This window comes from Eucalyptus grandis, chromosome 3, assembly GCF_016545825.1.
Source record: "Eucalyptus grandis isolate ANBG69807.140 chromosome 3, ASM1654582v1, whole genome shotgun sequence".
Taxonomy (NCBI): Eukaryota; Viridiplantae; Streptophyta; class Magnoliopsida; order Myrtales; family Myrtaceae; genus Eucalyptus; species Eucalyptus grandis.
The window spans coordinates 67,944,739-67,952,060 of NC_052614.1; the positions used below are offsets into that span (position 1 = coordinate 67,944,739).

Consider the following 7,322-nt stretch of genomic DNA (forward strand, 5'->3'; position numbering starts at 1 on the left):
CCATTCAGTTCAAACGCATCTCTCTCTCTCTCTCTCTCTCTCTCTCTCTCTCTCTCTCTCTCCTATCAGACAGAACTTGAAGAAGATGGGCAGAAGCAGCACGGCGATGGCTCTGGCTTCGGTCGTTTTGACCTTTATTGAGTGCGAAGCGGCGACGCAATACGTCGTCGGAAACGGCAGAGGCTGGACTGCTCCGCCCAACATCACCGCAGGCTTTTACGACGAATGGGCTGCCAGTAAATCCTTCGAGGGCAACGACGCTCTAGGTAAAAGGCAATTTTAATCCCCTGCTATTTCATGGTTCCGTGACATCGATTTGGAATCAAAGAAGAGAGAACTTTCATCTTTTGGCTTTCGAAATAGGGAATTCAACGGAAGGTTATAAGGGCTCATCTTAGATTGACTAGTAGGAAAGGCATTCTCGTCCTTCCGATTCAGGAATTAATAATTAAACATTTGATTGCCGGAACCCGTATTTAAATGGGGTAATATCGATCGATTGTTGTGCTAGTTACCATTTAGGTAGAGGCTAGTGAAAGAGCCCTATAGCCTAAAGCTTGGGTTAAATTTTCATAACTTTCTTTTTTTGTAGTCAGACTAAATTAGTTTTTAGAAATTAAAAATAGAAAAATAATATATGATGGAAGATACATATCCTCGAGACACTTTGATAAAAGCCATAAATAAATTTAAAAATTAAACATATAATAAGGTGTTTTTTGGTGTCAATATTATAATTATTATTCTATTTTTACTTTGTAAAATAAAAAACAAATATTCTGGCCCTTCCTTGAATCCCGGCCTTTTTTATTTAATCGGGGCCGGGCCCAAAAAATTGGCCTAGGTCGTGCCCACTCACGCCTTTAGGTAGCTGACTAATTACAATCGTGCCTTTGAATAATAAAGGAAAAAAAAAATTGAGAGAAGAAAAAATTGGCGGAGCTATTGAAGTTGTCGATCTTACACGAGGTTGAGACCACCTGAACGGGCCAAAGATCTTGACTTAACCAATTTGTGAGCCTCGTGAGGTAACATTCCATGTACCATCTACATGGCTCTCGTGTTCTTTAATCCCTAACTTATCAAAATTTATTATCTGTCCTTCTTGGTAGTACAATTCATCCCGAATTCATATAGTTTCAAAGCCGGTATATCTTTAGACTGGGGTTAGAAAAGCATCAAGCCTCGTCTTAGATACATAGATAGAGAGAGATGTCAAGAAGTTCTATAGAATCTTGATAGGTTCATGAATCCAATCTATCCACAACAATTATCATGCTCCTGATCCAATCATTTCCCTCGTTCACCATCATGCAGTATTCGAATTTAACGGAACGCATAGCTTAGCCGCCGTATCAAAAGAAGAATACGACAGCTGCACCAAGGTCATTCCCATTGGTGACGGGACCAATGGCTTTAGCTACGGATATCAAATTCCAAGAAAGGCTGGAGTGTACCACTTCATTTGCACAGTTGGCTCACACTGTGAGGCCGGCCAGAAGCTAGCCATCAACGTCACCTCCGCCGGCTTCGCAACGTGGTCACCACCGTCGCCGTTGACTTCCGGTGCCCTCTCCATGGTCCTCTACACTTTCGCCTTCTTTCTACCGGGTCATTAAAGATCACTTCATGTTCATGCTCTCTTCAATCTTGTACAGCTCTTTGTATGTGTCGAGACAGAGTCTTGCACCTTTGCTCAATTTCCTTTTCATAAAATAAAAATTGACATAAATTGTCCCTAAACTTTGGTTCAATATGCAATTTGATCCATAAATTTTTAATTTGTCCAATGTGGTCCATGAACTTTAACTCAATGTGCAATGTGATCCCTGAACTTTTAATTTGTTCAATCTAGTCCATAAACTTTTGGTACATATTCAATCTAGTCCCTAAACTGTATAAAAATATTCAATATTAAAAATTTAGATACCAAATTACACATTTAATCAAAGCTCATAACGTGTTCGTTACCCCTTTTTAAGAAATGCATGAAAGTTTGTCCATTTTGATTACCAAGGGAAGGAGCTGATGCTGAGTCCCTGTTCTTCGTCTGCGCTTCTCGTCGTCCTCAAGAAGTGCAGCAGCATCAAACACCTTCACCAAGTCCACGCTCAAGCCATCGCCAATGGCCTCCTCTCCGCCGACCCGACCCCCGTCCTCGCCCGCGTCCTCTTCGCGTTCACCGCCCTCATCCCCACTACCTCCCCACCGAGCCTGAGCGCCGAGGTATCACGGGGCTACGCCTCGTCGGTGTTCAGAGCCATCCGAGACCCGTCGACGTTTTGCTACAACACCATCATCAGAGCCCACACCCTCCTCTCTTCCCCTGTCTCCGCCCTCCTCCTGTTCGTCGAAATGCGCCGCCTCGGCTTGCCCCTCGACTTCCATTCCTTCCCTTTTGCTCTCAAGGCCTGTGCCCAGCTTCATGCTCTGTCTCTGGCTCAGGCCCTCCATTGCCAAGCCTTCGAGCTCGGGTTGGCAGCTGATCTTTTCGTCGTCAACTCTCTCGTCCGCGTGAATTCTGTGTGCGGTCATGTGGCCGACGCGCGCAGGGTCTTCGATGAGAGTTCTTGCCGCGACGTCGTGAGTTTCAATAGCATGATCGACGGCCTTGTGAAGTCGGGCGATGTCGAGAGCGCGCGGAGATTGTTTGAGGAAATGCCCAAACGAGACGCTGTCTCGTGGGGTACTCTGGTGACTGGTTATGCACAGACAAACCAGTGCGAGGAGGCTATTGGGCTGTTTGATCTCATGATTGCTTCAGGCATTCGGCCTGATAATGTCGCCATTGTTTCTGCTCTCTCTGCTTGTGCGCAGCTGGGCGAAATTGATCGAGGGAAGAAGATACATGAATATATCAGGCAAAATGAGATTCGAATAGATCCTTTCTTGTGCACCGGGTTGGTCGATATGTACATGAAGTGTGGTTGCATCGAAATGGCGATGGAGCTGTTTGAGACAAGCCCGGAAAAGAATGTGCTCACTTGGAATGCCCTGCTTGTAGGGCTAGGAATGCATGGATGTGGTCATTTGTCACTAGACTACTTCTCAAGAATGGTTTCCTCAGGTTTGCGAGCTGATGGAGTGAGTATTCTTGGAGTTCTTGTTGGTTGTAGCCATGCCGGTCTAGTCCGTGAAGCCTCTGAGATTTTTAACGAGATGGAATCCGTATATGGTGTTGCCCGAGAGCTCAAGCATTATGGGTGCATGGCCGATTTGCTTGCCCGGGCTGGCCTGGTCAAAGAAGCTGAAGACATGATACATAAGATGCCAATGAGAGGTGATATCTTTGTCTGGGGCGGGTTGCTTGGAGGTTGCAAAATACATGGAAACGTTGAGACTGCAGAAAAGGCAGCCAGGAATGTGATGGAGTTGTGCCCTGAAGACGGTGGAGCGTACTCGATCATGGCTAACATATACACAAGCGTGAACCGGTGGGATGACGTGGTCAGGACTAGGAGATCACTGAGTGCTAGTGCCGCGAAGAAGAGCTCCGGCTGTAGCGTGATTAAACTAAATGGGATCAGCCATGAATTTCTTTCTGCAGATGGCTGGCATCCTCAAATTGAGGAGGTGTACTTTGTTTTACATTTAATAGGACAACATCAACAGGAAGGGTGATATTAACTTATGCTCCACATCATGCACATGTCAAACGCGCCAATATTTTTTTCTGGAAGCAAATTTACCGATTCCCATTTGATGTAGTAATGTATGTAAAGTCAAGATGTCCATTTATCGAAGTTACTATGATCCAAGTAAGTTGTTCATACCATGTCAAAGAACATCCATAGGATTGAACTTTTGGAAACCAATTGCAATTGTGCATGGCGCTTTTTTTTCCGAAACTAGAAAGGAAAAGAAACTTCGGCTGCGATTAAAACCAACAACACGGTGAGGTGTGCTAAGAAATGCAACGCCGTCAAGAAAAATTTGAGTTCATGCATTTCCCAAAAGCAGAGCACTAGCAGAAGACTTGAAAGAGCTCATCATTTTCTTAGAACAGATCTTTCATGCAGGCCTTTGGTGTGCCTTAAGCCGCACACTGAAGGCTAATCTCTTTTCTTGATGGCGCTTACAAAAATAACGTTCCCGACCACCACACAGGGTGACTAACTCCTGATACAAGCCAATACAACAAGATCCAACAAGGATCAGATCAGACTACAGCTACCATACTGATCATCAAAACTAACCATCCTAATTAAACTCTCTCACCATATCAGATCAGATCGACCCCGCTCTCATATTTTCCTCTCTCGTTAAACTTTGTCTCTTACCTTATTGCTTCATTTCATTCAACCTTTGACACACCTTCTCTAAGGACTCTTGACCAGGCCATGAAGGCATGAGCACAATCTGCTCGAGTTAGTTGACAACCCCCCCAAAAAAAGTTCCAAAATAAGAAGTCAGAGAGAACGTCACCATTCAGTTGGAAAATCGAGCCAGAGAGGGTATGGCATCCCCATAGATGATGCCACCCTGCATGTGTCTTTTCCTTCGTCCAACAGACCATTTAGTTCATCCTAAATTCTGAACTCTCACAGAAAAACCAACATAAAAATATGGCAGCTGGGCACTGCACAACTAGCTGGATATTTTTTGAGAAGCCAATGAGCTCTTCAGCAAGACAATGGTACCATTAAGACATCGCCTTCTGACGTGAGGACATTCTTGCATTTATATGCTCACTAAAAAATCTCATATAGGAGCTGGTTAATATCTCATTCTCGAACAGAGGCAATGCTGCATCTACCCTCTGTCAGACATCAGTTCCCAGATGGCCCATTGCACAATGTAACTTAACATGCGCCAAGAAAGTGTCTGAATCCACATATGTCCATATAAAGAAAATTCCCCACCAATTGTCTGAGATGAGAAAGCTTGGTTTGTTTTGTCGTTTAAACTTTTGCATGATGAACACTAGCAGCCATCAGAAGCAGGTAACACTACGATCGTTGACTATGTAAATCAAGGGCAGATGCCTACTTTAGGGCATTTCTGATCTAATAGGCATATTGATATAGCTGCAAGACAAGTGTCTATAAACCAGTACCCAAATTGCGTTGACAATCTGGTTGCCAGAAAAATTGCCCAGCTCCCTCATTGTTTCCAAAAGGTTCCTTGCGCTTCCTAATCGCTGCCTCCAAAATCCTACCCTCATCATCTGAAATCCATTTACGTGGCGAGAACTCGAGCTGTTCCATGGTTGAGGTTCTGCTCGGCAGAAAACAGAATTCCTCGTTAACCTGCATTTGTGATGCAGTAAGCTCCATTCTCTCCTGGGAACAATTTAAGTCAAAATCCTCAGCTTCAGGAACTGGACTAATTCTCATGTTTGCACATGGATCCGAATTCAAACTCAACCGTAATGACAAGTCACATTTTTCCTCTGATGATTTCGCACCGGTGTTTCTGGAATTGACTCTGCCGATGACGTTCAAAGTACCTTCAGAACTATTATGGGATAAAACATTGTGCAGCATACCAGCTTCAGTAGACTCTGGAATTGATGTTCCTATGGGAGTTCCAACAAGTATGGTGCCTGGATCATCTGGAACTTGTGAAACCGTCCGCATCTCTTCAGCTTCGTAGTGGTTTCCATAAAACAAGGGATATACCGAACCAAAGTTCATCAAGGAGTTTGTTTCCATGGTCATTAATCTGTTAAATCTTCGAGGACTACTCTCAAATGGAAGAGGGTGACTGCAAGGAGAAGCAAGTTCATGTCTTTCAATGACATGATTGGAAGGCTCCGCTGCCAAGTGATGGGAACCTGCAGTTTCACACCTCGCCACCTTCAGAAACTGTGCAGAATGAACTGTCGGTGACTGCGGAAATCGTCTGTCAGTTAGTTTATCTGAAGTTCCAGACATCTCAACAGCAGGTTCCCGTGTTTTTGGAGTCAGATAAGTCCTAAAATTATTGTGCCTTTGACTTCTTGAAGCTCTCACAGGTACACAACCCAAATTCAGTGCAGCTGCTCATGGGCGAACGCATTAAATCAACACAGATTCACGAAGAAACAGTGTAAAAAAGATTCTAAACTAAGTCCCAAAGTACATGGAAACGGAGCAAAATGTCAACACCGAACTCTCAACTGCCATGTAACAAGTGCATTAGGAATTGAGCCTGAAGCTGATGAACCTTCAAAAAGCTCAGAGCTAGATCTAGCGTAAAGCAATCTTTTAAAAGCAATTTAGTACCTTCAACACATGGTGGCAAGAGGCATCCAGTTTCAGTGCTCTCATCCCTCCGGATGATAGTGTTAATGGCATCATTAACCCTCTCCCATAGAGTATCGGCATCCATGTACTCCGCCTAACCAAACAAACAACTCAAATTACAACGAACCACCACACAAAAACCTTGAAAGTACACACAAACCCAAGAACCCAGAAACACCAAAAGAAGGCAAAAGAACAAGTAAGAACCTCGGAATTAGCTTTGGAGTACATGATTTCCTCAGCTCTGAAAACAACAATGGGAAGCTTCTCCTGCCATTCCCGGTTCTTCTTGGTAGCAGAGCTGTGCGCCTCGCTGACGACCCTGATCAACACCAGACGGGCATCTCAAATTTCACAACTCCGACACAAAAAAGACACCAACCTTAGAGCCTCGAATTCAAGCACGAATCAACCGAGACCGACCCACCTGAAGATCTGCTGGATGATGGTGCCCCGCATGGGCTGATGCCTCTCGCTGTGCCAAGCTCGCCTGACGCACTCATAAGGTCTCGGACCGGGCCTTGGCATCCTTCCTCCCGCCACAAGATTCACATCAAGAAAACCCAAGAACCAACGAAGGGAGCACAAGTAATTCAAGCAGCCGAGAGGACAAGGAGAGACTCTCTACATGGGCGAGGAGGCAGAAGGTGGGGCTTGATGGGTTCACTGTGGGGAGTGCAAACGTCGTGCTTTTGCTATCTCCTGCCACTTTCGATGCCCAGTTCGCAGTGGGTCGAGGGCGGATTGAAGAAGAGGAGAGGGGGAGGAGAGAGAAAGAGTTGCTTTCGCTTTCCCCATTCGTTTATGGCCTTTGTCCTCCCCAATAATTCAACAAGCCAAAACGCTTTCTTTTCTCTCTTTCTATAATGGCTGGGGAAATGAATGATACATGGGAAAAAAATTGTATTGTACCGCCTGTAGTTTTCCTCACCCAGCATTTTTCTCTCCTCTAGTGCAAGAGAATATCACCAAGACCATGGTCCAATGGATGTCCATAATCCATGATAGACAAACCTCACCATCATTCACCCAAGAAACAAGATCAGATTCCAAAAAAATTCAGTCCCCCTTTTCAAATTTGGCTTTCTTGTGCCT

General features: G+C 44.7%; 3 protein-coding genes across 3 annotated transcripts; 2 read left to right on the plus strand and 1 right to left on the minus strand.

Moving 5' to 3' along the window:
- The first annotated feature begins 106 nt into the window (after nucleotides 1–106).
- On the plus strand, nucleotides 107–1,619 carry LOC104440504 (umecyanin). The gene is made up of 2 exons (XM_018870689.2): nucleotides 107–266; nucleotides 1,318–1,619. The coding sequence occupies exons 1-2, from the start codon at nucleotides 107–109 to the stop codon at nucleotides 1,617–1,619; spliced, it is 462 nt and encodes a 153-aa protein (XP_018726234.2).
- A 407-nt stretch (nucleotides 1,620–2,026) lies between these two features.
- On the plus strand, nucleotides 2,027–3,763 carry LOC104438568 (pentatricopeptide repeat-containing protein At5g61800). Its single transcript, XM_010051744.3, has one exon. It carries the CDS (start codon nucleotides 2,029–2,031, stop codon nucleotides 3,619–3,621), a length of 1,593 nt encoding a protein of 530 aa, XP_010050046.2. The 5' UTR covers nucleotides 2,027–2,028; the 3' UTR covers nucleotides 3,622–3,763.
- Nucleotides 3,764–3,972: 209 nt separating this feature from the next.
- LOC104438569 lies at nucleotides 3,973–7,062 on the minus strand. The gene is made up of 4 exons (XM_010051745.3): nucleotides 6,655–7,062; nucleotides 6,435–6,549; nucleotides 6,207–6,321; nucleotides 3,973–5,980 (listed from the first exon to the last, which is right to left on the minus strand). Exons 1-4 carry the CDS (start codon nucleotides 6,753–6,755, stop codon nucleotides 5,043–5,045), a joined length of 1,269 nt encoding a protein of 422 aa, XP_010050047.2. The 5' UTR covers nucleotides 6,756–7,062; the 3' UTR covers nucleotides 3,973–5,042.
- Between the last annotated feature and the right edge of the window lie 260 nt (nucleotides 7,063–7,322).

Coding starts and splice junctions, on each gene's coding strand:
- LOC104440504 (XM_018870689.2), top strand. CDS start 107: ATGGCTCTGGCTTCGGTCGTTTTGACCTTTATTGAGTGCGAAGCGGCG. Junction 267..1,317: donor CGAGGGCAACGACGCTCTAG/GTAAAAGGCAAT, acceptor ACCATCATGCAG/TATTCGAATTTAACGGAACG.
- LOC104438568 (XM_010051744.3), top strand. CDS start 2,029: ATGCTGAGTCCCTGTTCTTCGTCTGCGCTTCTCGTCGTCCTCAAGAAG.
- LOC104438569 (XM_010051745.3), bottom strand. CDS start 6,755: ATGCCAAGGCCCGGTCCGAGACCTTATGAGTGCGTCAGGCGAGCTTGG. Junction 6,550..6,654: donor ATCATCCAGCAGATCTTCAG/GTGGGTCGGTCT, acceptor GGTGTTGATCAG/GGTCGTCAGCGAGGCGCACA. Junction 5,981..6,206: donor CTTGCCACCATGTGTTGAAG/GTACTAAATTGC, acceptor GCCCATGAGCAG/CTGCACTGAATTTGGGTTGT.